The sequence below is a fragment of the Culex pipiens genome, chromosome 1 (assembly GCF_016801865.2).
Source record: "Culex pipiens pallens isolate TS chromosome 1, TS_CPP_V2, whole genome shotgun sequence".
NCBI classification, from domain to species: Eukaryota; Metazoa; Arthropoda; class Insecta; order Diptera; family Culicidae; genus Culex; species Culex pipiens.
In genome coordinates, this window is record NC_068937.1 from 1061603 (window position 1) to 1074658 (window position 13056).

General features: G+C 44.0%; 3 protein-coding genes across 4 annotated transcripts in view; 2 read left to right on the forward strand and 1 right to left on the reverse strand.

Annotated features, from left to right (window-relative positions):
* The first annotated feature begins 887 nt into the window (after positions 1 to 887).
* On the forward strand, positions 888 to 2029 carry LOC120424295 (uncharacterized). The gene is made up of 2 exons (XM_039588378.2): positions 888 to 1283; positions 1350 to 2029. The coding sequence occupies exons 1-2, from the start codon at positions 966 to 968 to the stop codon at positions 1947 to 1949; spliced, it is 918 nt and encodes a 305-aa protein (XP_039444312.1). The 5' UTR covers positions 888 to 965; the 3' UTR covers positions 1950 to 2029.
* Positions 2008 to 2968, reverse strand: LOC120424296 (uncharacterized). Its single transcript, XM_039588379.2, has one exon. It carries the CDS (start codon positions 2849 to 2851, stop codon positions 2093 to 2095), a length of 759 nt encoding a protein of 252 aa, XP_039444313.1. The 5' UTR covers positions 2852 to 2968; the 3' UTR covers positions 2008 to 2092.
* An 8842-nt stretch (positions 2969 to 11810) lies between these two features.
* LOC120424283 (uncharacterized) overlaps positions 11811 to 13056 on the forward strand; it is a 52825-nt gene continuing 51579 nt past the window's right edge. For both annotated transcript variants that reach the window (XM_039588354.2, XM_039588355.2), the window contains exons 1-2: positions 11811 to 12786; positions 12870 to 12997. In XM_039588354.2, the coding sequence (XP_039444288.1) occupies positions 12940 to 12997 (58 nt within the window). In that variant the 5' untranslated portion in view covers positions 11811 to 12786; positions 12870 to 12939. The remainder of the gene's footprint in view (positions 12787 to 12869; positions 12998 to 13056) is intronic.

Below are 13056 nucleotides of genomic sequence, written 5' to 3' on the forward strand. Positions count from 1 at the left end.
AAACTGTCTCTTTTTACACGGCGCTCACGCACACTATCAAAACGAACGTTTGGTAGTGTATGTGAACTCCATGTAAAAGGGGTGTCAAACTAAAAAGTGACCCCGTTGGTTTGACAACAGTTGGTGTCAAACCATCGGAGTTTGAGTGTAATAAAATCAAAAAATATAAAGTGTCAGAGTATCAAAACTTCACAATGTGTAGAAGCAATCAAACAACATTTAATTCTAAAATGTTAAAATTTCGAAAAAATCTAATATTTTTTGTGTTGCCATATAATTATTTTACGAATATTTTATTACTGAAATATTTCTATTTTCGACTCTTTTGATATTTAATATTTTAAAATTTATTTATTTTTTAATATTTCAATGTTTCAATTTTTTAACATCTTAATTTTTCAAAATATTTTTTATAAAAATAGTTTAATATTTTAGTATTTCAATACTTTTTAAATGAAAATAGTTTAATATTTTAATATTTAAGTACTTTAATATTTTTATAATTTGATTTTATTTGATTTGAGCTTGTCAACGTAGATTGTGATGTTTTGTATTTAAAATATAACAATGAAACTTACTGTAAAAAATAATTGATAAAAATGCATTATGAGATTTCCAATAACAGAACCATAATATTTGCTGTAATCATGAATTTTAAGGTAGCTCTATCTTCATTCCAATAAAGTTCGAAAAAGTCAACAATAAACTTACCATAGATATTATGATATCTATTGTAACTGCATGGTTTTAACAGTGCAAATCATCATATAATTTTATGCGGGTCATTTTCGAATGAGAAAAAAGTCCAATCCAACTTCTCACATCTTTGCTGTCAGACATGCCTGCTCACATCCATTTTTTTCCCCAATCACCTTTTTGACAGCTCCGCAAAATTTGTTTGTTTACATCGATTTTCGCAAGCAAGCAACTTCAACCCGGAACCCGAAAAATCGCCACTTTTCACGATGCTGGACGGGTGGTACTGCCGGTCCATCAACGAGCAAGCCCAGCAGGCCCAACAGCAGCAGCAAATGCAGCAAGCAGACCCGCAGCCACACTCGTCGTCGTCCCATCAGGCCGCGGTCGCCGTTCGAAACAGCAACAACAATGTCAACGCCAACAACAACAGTTCCGACGGGGAAGATATGGGTGGGCCGGATGGGGGGGACAGTACGGAACAGAGCGATCCGGATAGCGATGAGGACGTGATGCCGACGCGGCGGAATATTGATTATAAGGCCCAGTACAATGAGCTCAAGAAGAAGTTGAAGTATTTGCTTTATGTGAGTTGTTTTTTTGGATTTTGTTGTGGGAGAGGAATGGGTAATATGAGGATTGTTTCTTTTTAGGAGAACGAATTCTTTCAGGAGAATTTGCGAACCAGTCAGCGGCGCTTGCTGAAGATCACCCGGGACAGGTCGTTCCTGCTGGACAGATTGCTCCAGTACGAGAAGGTGGACGTGACTTCGTCGGAGGACGAGGACACGGAATCGTCGGACGATTCGTCCAAGCCCGATCCGGTTCCGACGGTGGGCAGGAAGCGCAAGAACGAACCCTCGCAGCCCAGCGCGCAGTCTCAGAGCAAAAATCCGCCCAAACGAAGGAAACCCGGTCCGAAGAAGCAACTTCAGCAGCAGCAACAGCAACTGGTTCAGCCGAATTTGCTCCAGCAGCGGCAATTTCAGGCCTCCATGCTGGCCAACAACCACGGCCATCATCCGCAGCAGCATCAACTGATGCAGGATGGCCATCTGACCGCGGAGGAAGTCGAACGGCACCTGCAGTCGCGGGCGCAGGCCATGTCCCTTGTTCCGGAGGGGGAACTTCCGAATGAAATGTTCAGCCAGAATCCGTCGAGCGAGTCGAACGACCCGATGGTGGACACTTCGCCGAGCAACATCGGTGAGGAGTGTCTGTCCGCGGACATGAACATGATGCAGCAGGAATGACCGGCAGCGGCGGTTTTTAGGAATTTCTTTCGCGATACATTCAAAGCAAAATACAAACTTATTCTTAACAGCTAAAATTATTTACGATTTTGTTTTGGGCACAAAAAAAGAGAAAAAGAAAAATCTTACAAACTAAACCGAGTTTAAAGCAATCGCTTGAAGAACTCGTTGATGTCGTCCCCCCGGAAGCCGGCCTCGCCCCCGATCGACCGCAGCTTGCCCTTCCGGGCCGTCTTCCAGCCATCGACCGGCGATCGCAGCTCGAACGTGTGCAGAATTTTGGTCACTTTGATAAAGTTCGGCCCCACCGTCAACAGCTCGTGCAGCAAATCCTCCACGCAGATAATGCCCAAATGGCCAAACTTGTCCTCGACCTGTTTGTTCGACGTGATCGGAACCTTCTTCGGTCCCTTCTCGCCCTGTTCCGGCTTGAACAAACCGTACTTATAAACCAACTCCCGAACCGTCCCAATCGTCGGATAGCCCCAAATCACCCACGGTTCCACCATCTTCAGCATCGCGTGCACCTGCTCCGTCAGCTTCAGAAACACGGCCCGCCGCTTATACGGCAGTCCCAGCTTCGTCAAAATGTGCATCACCTCCTTGTTCGCGATGTACTTGCCCCGGTGCCGGAACACCAGCACCAACCGGCCGTGCTCAATCTCCGCGTTCCGCAGCTCCAGCCCCGTCTTCAAAAAGTTCCTCTTAATGCGCTTCTCGTCGCGCTCCGCCTTCCGGAAGTCCGCGATAAACAGCTCCGGCTTGCAGAACTTGGTCTTTCGGTTCGCCGGAAGCGGCTTCCGCACCCACTGGTTCGCGTCCCGCTTGATGCGCGCCTTGCGCTGTGCCAGAATGGAAATCTCCTCCGCCGGGAGCTTGTTCGGGACGGCGTACTTTTCCATGGCGCGTGGATTCGTGTTCCGGATTTACGGGTTGAAAAAGAACTTTTTTGAGGACCGCGGACCGACCGCGTGTGCACGTTTTATTTATTGCGACGTTTGTTTGGATTTTTCTACCCCGAAACTGTCAAAGTGCTGAGCAGTGCTGCCAGAAATGCTACACGTTGAGATAAAATGAATCACTTTTAGGTTAGATTAAAGTTTGTTCGGGGGCATTCCAAAATTACGACAGTTGATTTATTTTCATTTATCAACCCTCCGCAAATCCATCAGCCATCAGCAGTGCCTGTTTATATAGCCCTGTCAACCTGTCAAATAAATAGACTACATGAACCTCGTGACGAAAAAAAAATATCATGAAAAAAGCACCATGTTCATTCGGCGAAGAAAAACGAATCATAACAAAGCGTCCCCCTGAATTTCAAAAGAAGTTATAGAGTTATCTACGTGCGCATGTATTGCGTGTACGTACACGAAAAAGATTGAAGTTAAATTTTGTACCTGCTAGCAAAACAAATGGGGTGCTAGTGTGCGTGAGCTCGGGCTTAGATAACTCTATGTTTATTTTTCTCAAATTAAATTACTGAATTAATGATTGGAGCGGCCGTGGCTGACTGGTTACGGTGTTCGCTTTCTAAGCGAATGGTCCTGGGTTCGATTCCCATCTGCTCTCAACGAGAAAGTATAGGAAATATTAATCTTGAAACTCTGAACATATACGAAAAATCAAAGTCGCCTGAGTCGGGGTTCGATCCCCCGTCCTTTGGATTGGTAAGCAAAAATGCTAACCACTAGGCCATCACGGCTTGGTGAGCTATGAATGGAATTAGGAATACTGTTGCTATCAACTATATACGCGCTGGGTCCTTGTCCATTTGACAAGGGTTCGGAAGTTCTAAATAACGTTTGAACCCGATTGGTGCAAACGTTCTTCAGGGCGGGGCTTGTCGATAAAAGCTGAGGTACCTCGCGCTCGGCTAGCCAGCGTAGAAATGGGTCTCCGAAGCTCGGCAGAGCTAACACCTTCCAAATGCCTATGCGAGTTATTTGCATGTATAGAATGTAGATCTAAAAATACATGGAAACAACTCAATTTGTAAGAAGCGACCGCGTGGTCCCGTTTGGTTGGTTGCACACACACACACACACACACATTAAATTACTGAATTAATGATTTATTGATTTAATGATTTCAGATGAACATAAGTTGTCTAAGAACTAACTTAAAATGTATGGCTCATCTCACCTTTTCAAAAAAGTTTTGGTTTTCAAAAAAACTTAAGTACTGACGAAAAAATATTTTATGCAAAAAATTTAATTGAAAAAACTATTAAAAATCACTTAAAAATACTTTTTGCCCTCTGAATTTTCGAGCCAATATTGAATATGTATTGCTTAAGCAAGCAAATATGAATTCTCAAACGTTGATTTTTTTTGCAGTCAAAAGATCGATCCAGAGTGTTTACAATTTGGTTTCATCCATAAAGTACGTTACTGCATAGTGGGAAAAAAGGACCTAAAAATTACCGAAATGTGATTTCTCGAAAACCATCAATTGTTATGTATCAAAAGCTTCGTTTTTGCACCATGGAGGAAATCGTGCAGGAACAATAATCCGTTGAAAAATCGCACTGCACAGACCGGTGGCCGGAGTACAGGCCACCGAAAGATCACACTGCACTGTTTTATACACCATTAAAAAATTGCTTTGCACAAATTTGCAAAGTATCAATGAATTTATGAAAATATTTGTTTTTCTAAATTTCACATTTTTTCCGATCCGTGGTCCGAAAATTCAAAATTTTTAAAGAGTTTAAAAATGCTCTGTTTGATAAAAAAAAATCAGAAATAAACATTATTCAAGGTATCCTCCATATTTTACAACCAATTGCACAACTTTTTTCAATTTAAATTTTATTTTTTGAATATTTTTTCCCCTGATTTTTAGGATATATTGAAGCAAAAACTTGGTATTAAATTTGCAATGGCTTTAGATGACACCAAGAAAAAAAATCTCAAAACATTGATTAAAAAAGTCAAATAATGATGGCACCCATAATTTTCCCTCATAACATATTTTTAAACTGTAAAAACCGTAAAAACTGAACACTATCATGCATTTGAAAATTAATTTTAAAATTTTGCTTTATACAAACATTATTTTTTTACCAAATTCTGTAAAGTTTACCGAATTTTCAACTACAGTCCAGACTCGATTATCCGAAGTTTCGATTATCCGAAGGTTTGTATGGGACTTCGGATAATCGAATCACGAACATTTTTTTTTCTTTTTTTTCTTTTTCTTGTTTTAAACATCAAATTTGAGTTCTGCGACCCCATTTCAGTAAAATTTTAATAATTGATTGCTTATTAAATAATAAAATGCATTTTTTCCAATATTTCGTCACCACCATATTGGCCGCCATCTTGGATTAAAAATAAGTAAATCACTTTAACGTAGTTTAGGGGTCATACTTAAGCTCGACAATCAAAAATAAAACAACGAAAAAAACCATATTTTTCGTGATTCGATTATCCGAAGTGAAATTTATCCGAGGGCTTCGGATAATCGAGTCTGGACTGTACTAAAAAGGTAAACTGAAAAATAACGAATTCGGTGAAATTTTATCGAAACTCGGTAATGAAGATCATTATTGTTGATCGTCCAACTGATTTTCGCTAGAATTTTGTTCACTTTTACTGATGGTTTACTGATCTATAAATTACCAATTTTTTAACTACGGAATTCGGTAAAAGAATTTAGAGGTGAAATGTTTTCAAATTTATAAAATCAGACTTTTTTCGCCTACAAAAATTTCAGATTTTTTTCTAAAATTTCAAGGGGCAAAAAATAAGTTATTGACTAAAATTGACATTTAAATTGAAAAAAAAAACTTGAAAATCAGGCTTGAAATTTGTAATTTAGTTTTTTTGTTGCACCCCTCTCTACCTCGACAAGAGCCAAGGGACAAAAACATTAAATAAAATTTTTAACAGCCTCATAGACTCGCTCATAGACAACTTTGCTCAAGACACCAAATTGATCAGAAAATCCCTCCTTAAGATACAGATCTTCGAATATTCTGTAATCAAAAATACTAGATTCTGTAATTCAAAAACTAGCAAAAAAAAAAACATTGGAAATGCACCACAAAAATTAAATAAAAAGTGAAAATTGATAAAATGTTATCAGAAATGGGTTTTAAGCGCGTTTTTCACAATTGTACATAATGTTTCAGGCCCGTACATTCAATTTGGCTGAAGTTCAAATAAAAGCCAAAAAATACTGATTGACAAAAATTAAATTTTGCTCAATAACAAAAGTGGCTGCTATTTAAAGATAATATGCCAAGCCAAACTGAGCTCACTCAAGGAGCCATTACACTACCGCAAACAAACTAGCATTTTTTGACAGTTTGCCTGCTTTGTTTGTTTGCCTGGATTTGTTTGTACAAACGTCAGCCTGCATACATTTTGCCCTGTTTGCGAGTTTGCCGCAAACAAGTTTCGAGTTTGGCAAACTGTCAACTGCGAAAAAGTGCGAGTTTGTTTGCGGTAGTGTAATGGCTCCTTCAGGAATGCTCTACGGAATCAAAAAATAACAAGAATTATGCAGGATTCGCTCCAGAACTCTGCTTGAAGTCCAAAAATGTTAAAAAATTGTTATATGGCTGGAATAATAACAGAAATTTTTTTTTTTTTGTAAAAACGTTTATTTAGATCATTTTGTTTAAATGTACATGTTTTTGTAGTTTTTTAAAGAACTCTTTAACAAACTAAACTAACTGCGAAATCTAGTGATGCTAGAGTAAAAGAACAATCTGGATCTAACACAAAATTTATATAGAAAATAAAAAGCTTTAGCGCCCTGCTTTTACTGTTAGCCTCAATATTGTTGAGCTCTGGTATCAAAAACAAATTGAAACTAACTCTTCGATTCAAAATTGCTCCTAATTTTGATTGAATGAAGTTCCAGAGATGTCTCACTCGAGTACACTTCGCGAATTTGTGCTCCAGATCTTCCACGGCACCGAGACAATGTTGACACGTTCCACTGTCCAGTCTGTTCTGTCGGAACAGCAATTCAGCGTGTGGTATTTTCCGGTTGACCAGCAAATAGAAAGAAGTCTTCTCCGCAGATGTGAGTACTCTGCTCCTGATGTTGCGCCAGACTGACCTCCACGCTACAGCCGGGTGCTCGTTCATGATTTTTGGTGTGGTTAGTGTTCTCCTGAAGTACCCGTGGAGTTCTGTTGCCGTTGGTTGTCCAATCAGCCGTTGCGGTAAGTATGGCAGTTCTCGAGCTATGGCTTTCAGACACGGGTACAGCGCCGGAATCCCACTAAGGTTTGGTGGGTTGTCCAGCTGACTCACGAAGGAAGCTGCGAATGGCGTTTCGCTAGATCCTCTGATAAAGCGGTTTAGAATCAAAGCTTTGCTTTTCATCTTTGGCACGTGCAGGTTTAGTCCTCCCTCTGCTACCGGGAGAGCTAGCTGGTCAATGGATACCCGAGTCGGATATCTTCCCCAGATAAACTGGCCAATCTGGGACGTGACTTTGGCTATGCAAGCGTTTGGCATGCTAAGCACTGATGCCATATACCACAACTTAGACGTCACAAACAAATTCAAAAGAGTGACCTTTTGATGGATGGAGAGATCACGTGGCTTGAAAAGCCACATGAGGTATGACGTCTTCCGGATGGTTTCTCTCCAGTTCTCCTCGATCGTTCGTTTCAGTGAGTTAAAGTAGATAACTCCCAAGATCTTCACAGAGTCGCAAACCGTCGTCCATCCCGCTCCTGTTGAGTTCTCCCGCTGCGGTCCAATGTTCACTGCAGTTGTTTTCGCTATGTTCAGCCTGGCCCCCGAGCACAGTCCGAAGTCGTCGAAAGCCCGCCTGACTTCAGCCAGCTTCGTTTCGTCCACCAAAATGATGGAAATGTCATCCGCGTAGGCCACCACTAGCTCTTTGGGATGGTTACAAATAGCAAGAAGTTTCTCGAGGAGAGGATGAAGGAAAACGACAAAGAGCAGCATGCTAAGAGGATCACCTTGGCGCACGGACCTCTGAATGGGAAATTGAGCGGAGAGATTCCCATTGATGATTATCCGTGATCGGGCGGAGCTCATCAGCCTACCAATCAAAGCCACCAGATTTTCGTTGATGCGCATGCTGCGCAACACGCTTAGCAGGTACGTATGGTCAACCCGGTCGAACGCATGGTCCAGATCGAACGAGATTAGCTTCCCAGTTTTTCGCTTACAGTTCAACTCCACAACCCTGTCCTTTATCGCATGAACAGCCTCGAAGATATCGCGTCTTGCGTTGGAGCACTTCTGACACGAGTTGAGGATTCGATTCTCGTTTATTATTCGTTCCAGTCGCACCTTCAGAATACGCGCCAGCAGTTTGTAGTCGTAGTTCAGCAGGGTAATGGGCCTGTACGCTTTGATGGTTTCCAGGTTCGTTTTCTTCTTGCTCAAGACCACTACACCGTCCAGGAACTGTTCGGGGAAACCTCCCCGCAGCGCCTCGTTCAGGATCAGGTTGAGCTGTCGATGAATAGTGTTGAACGCCTTGACATAAAACTCCTTCGGGATGCCATCACATCCTGGGGACTTCCGGGAAGCACTCGTCTGGATAGCAGTGAAGATTTCTTCCGTTGTAATTTCTTCCATCGCACGGTTGTTTGCCTCCGAGTTCGGGTCCACTAGTCGATTACTCGGAAAGTCCCGGTTGAGCTGAACATCTTCAGCACTGTACAGCTGGCGGAAATAGTCAAAGATGTGATCTTCGACTTCCGCTGAGTCTTCTAGAAGTCTTCCTTGTTGTTTGATAGAAGAGATTGTGCTGTTCTTCTTGCGACCGGTCCGGTCACCTAGCTGGAATGTCGACAGCTTTTCGTCGCCTAGAAACTTGTCGTTCAGGCGCTCGAAGGCTTTCGAGAAATTATTTTGCAGCAGAAGCATCTTTCCTTTTATACGGTTGATTTCGGGAACCATCGCTGGATTGTTGGTCAAGTTGTCGTAGGCTGCTCGGAGTTGTCCATACAGTAGTTCATTCGCAACGTTGAACCGGCGGAAAACTTCGTTTGTCTTCCAGCGGAAGAAGCTTTTTATTCTGGGTTTGGCGCAGCGAATCCACCACTCGATCCAGCTGTTGAAGTTCTGCTTCTCTCGTAGCCAGCGATTCCATTTGAGCTCGAATTCCTCTAGGTTCTCTTCAGTCAACACATGCGCACGCATCGACCAGAAACCATTTCCGGTCGGTCGTCCTTGATCGGGAAGACAGCACCGCACTTTGAACGCCTTGTGGTCTGTGAACGACGTCACGAGGTACTCCGCCGTGCGCAAGCCCGGTACAAATGCACCGGAAACGTACAATCGGTCAAGCCGGGAGGAGCAGTTCGGCCTGATGAAACTGTACGCGATCTGATTAGCTTTCAGAACTTCCCACGCGTCTTTAAGTCCCAGGTTGCTGGTTAGGTTTTTAAGCGCCAAGCTGTGGTTGCTGGTACCAGTTGCGTCCTTCGAAGCAATCACGCAGTTGAAGTCACCGCCAAGAATGCAGTGGTCTGAGCAGTTTTGGAGGAAAAGGGGAAGCGTATTGTTGAACAGGCGTTCACGGGATGCGGCGTTCACGGTTCCGGAGGGGGCGTATACGTTGCAAATGGTCACCATGCTTCGCAGGGTAACGGCAATGATACGCGTGTCGAGGCTGCGTCGAACGTTCGAGAAATGGATGTGCGATTTCAAAGCTATTGCTGTTCCTCTCCTACTGTCGTCCACGTTCGTTAAAACGTTGAACCCTGGGAGAGCTAGGTTTGGGTTTTCAACTTCTTGAAGCAGTATAATGTCAAGGTCAGTTGAGCGAATAAAGGTTTTCAGGGATTGGATCTTGTTGTCGTTCGAAATGGCATTAATATTTATGGTGGCGATGTTATAAGAGCAAGACAGATTCATTGCAGTGGGAGCCGCAGGGTGCTAGGTGACTAAACTTTTGACTTTTTTGGACGACCCGGTCGTCGCTTCTTCTTCACCGCAGTGAACTCACTAGAGCGCGTACTTCCATCGCTCTCAGTTCCAGAGATGGAACTCAACGAGTGCGTCTTCTTGAGGTCAGGATGAGGGATAGGGACAGGGGTAGGTACAGGGAATTCGAAAGGACTCACCGACTCACAGCTAGCGAGGTCCGACACGGCCGGCATTTCTGCGTCCTCTTCCTCACACGGCAGCTTCGGGTGCGGAGTGTTGAGTTCTGCACCATCGTCGGCAGCAGACGGGCTTTCGGTCTCCATTTCTTCGGTTTCTTTGTTGTCTCCTTCAGCAGCAGGTGCAGCAGGGGGGAGTGGAATGAGTAACATGTCGCTTGTGCTGGCGAGCTCAGACTCGTTAGGGCGATCGATCAACGCACCACCTTCGATGGCGGTCGCAACTGATCCAGCTGAGACCTCTGTCTCGCTTGCGAGGGTGTTCGAAACCTCGGACGACGTGCCGCCTCCGCTAGCTTCAGAGCCAGCTGAGTGTTCGGCAACGTCCGTCGAGCCGCTTGTCTGAACAGACGATGTACCGTCTCCGCTGATGTTAAGCGATCCATCAGCTGAGTGTCCGGTAGCGCTCGTTGCCGCTCCGCTCTGAGGGGCGTTGGGTGCCGTGCCCGTGCTCTCGGGTCTTATCGGTCGTTGCGGGATGACCGGACCGAGGATGGTGCCACTGAACTCTGGCAGCAATGTGTTGGTGTCAGGGGCAACACCGTTCAGCACACTAGCGTAGCTAGTTGAGGTTGATCCGCTCGCACTTTTCAGGCGGGCGCTGAGATCGGCTTTTTGACCGAGAAGTTTTTTGTTCTCCACGCACGACATACCAATGTGTTGGGTAAGCGTGCAGTGCCTACAGGTCATCGGCTGCCCTCTGTAGGAGATTAGTGTGCTCTCTCCTAGAATCGTTGCGAACGATTTAATATGGCGGCGAAGGATCATCTTCGCCACCCGGATGCCTGATGACATGCCACAGAGAGGGAAACCCTCTCCCCATGACACCTCGCGAATGCTGAGCACGTCGCCAAAATGGCGCAGGAACGCAACAATGTCGTCGTTCGTGACGTTTTCAGAGAGGTCATGGATCTTTACCTCCACTCCCCCGTCCTCCATCACCAAGCGCACCGTGACCTTGGTCTTGTTGATCTCCATCACGTGTTTGCCATTGTGCATAGCAACGGTGTCTTGTGCCACCTTCAGCTCACTACACTTCACATGTACGCAATTCTGCGCATGGTTCACCTGGAACCTTTTCACTTGGCCAACGGCCAGTCCTAGTTTCACTAGCACAAACTTCTGCAGTTCCTCAATGGACGGTCGTTTCGGAAAGTTCGAAAGGTCCACCTTGAAGGTGTTTTCACGCGATCTCACTTGAGCCATTGTTGCGAGTTCGGATGTAATCCGGATCGCAAATTAAAACCGGTCGTCAGTTGAAAACTGACGCTTAAACACGCGAAATCTGCACCAGCAAGTGGTGCAGATGGCCGACACACGCGATAACCCAAAGCGCGCAGAAGAGCTCCGATGCACACGTCTTATTGCGTCGAGAGCCTGACGCAAACTAAATCACACCAAAATTGTTAAAAAACGCTGCAAAAAAAAACAAATAACAAAAATAATAACAAATCTAAAAATTATCTATTTGGCTGGAATTTACAAAAATTTAAAGATTTTAAAAAATTTATTAATTAAAGTTTCGGCAATGAAAAACTAACCTATAAGATAGATATAGAAAAACTTTTGAAAATGTAGTTTGACTCTACAAAAAACTCGAAATCAATAAAAAAAACTATCATTTTTTTCAAAGCTGATAAAGGGATTATTCGCACCACTAGTGTCTATTTTGAGGACTCGGTGGATCCTTTCTCTTTCTCCGCAAACGACCATCAATGACTCACTTTTCCTGCGGCAGTCAACACAAAACATTCTTCATCTGAGAGCGTTTCTTTCTTTCTAGAAAACCTCTAAATTTCCTGTGTACTCTGTATCCTTTCCCTTTCGGTAGTGAAAACAGTTTAGTTTACAATTTCGCAGCGTGTGAAGTACATAAAAGTTGTGAGCGATTGTGAAATTTTACGCAGGAAAAAACTACAAAAATTCCGAAACTCCAACCACACAGTCTCAGTTGGCCATTGCAATTCCTGGCGCGTCACGCGCCCCCTTCCACCTGCAGAAATTTTCCGTGAAAGAAAAGGAAAAAAGCGCCACTCACACGCACACGCTTGTTTTCCTTCATCCCCCCAAAAAATCAAAACAATCGAACTCACAAACACAAAGGTGCGTTCGCCGCCGGTGCGAATTCTCTCACCCTCTCGCAGAGAGTGAGAGAGCAGCGCGCGCCCGAGGGAAATTGAGAGAGCGAGAATTTTTCGTCCTGGTCGCGAAAGCAACAGGAAGAAGTTCGAGTTCGAGCGCGCGCGACAGGAAAATTCAGTCACTCTCAGTTGGCCGTGCAGTTTGGACGCTTTCCTCTGGAGGGGAGCTTTCGAATTTCCGTTTGACGTTTTGGGTGAGTGCGTGGAGTCGCGTGGTGTTTTGTTTTGAAAACAAAAAAATCGGCGAGCGCGAAACGAACGGAGAGATGTTCGTCCTAGTAGGCGCGCTTGTGTTGGTGTGTAGAGAAGTGGGGTTTGCACAGTGAAAACGAAGGAAAATCGTCAATTTCCCGTTGATTGGCCAGCTTGGATGGTGCGATTTTGACAGTGGTTTGTGCAAGTGAGCCGTCAGCAGGAGCCAGGCTGTTGTATAATCAGTTTGATAGTTGGAAGCGAACGTGTTTGGTCGGTTTTTCCTCAGCCAACTTGGATGGAAATTTTGCGCTGAACGCGGCTCTGTCTCGAAAGGAAAAGCCCTCTGCAATATGATCTACAACCAGTGGCCAAGGGTGAAAGTGTAAAGGTGTGGTGTAATTTTCCAGTATTTTTATATTTTTTTCCAAACAGTGAAACACAGTGAGTGCTCTTTTTTTCCTTGTCCTGCAGCGCCTCGTCGACGTCGTCGCTCTTCCGACGTGGAAATCCGAGCAGGCTGCGAAAACAATATTATGGAATTATGTTTGCCGAACGGAGCCTCCTGAGCTGTTTATATAATACCCTGATTTTCATGCAGCGTAAGTGTTTTTCCTTTTTTTTCTCTCTCCTTTTTCTTACCTTACCTTTTCACTTTCCC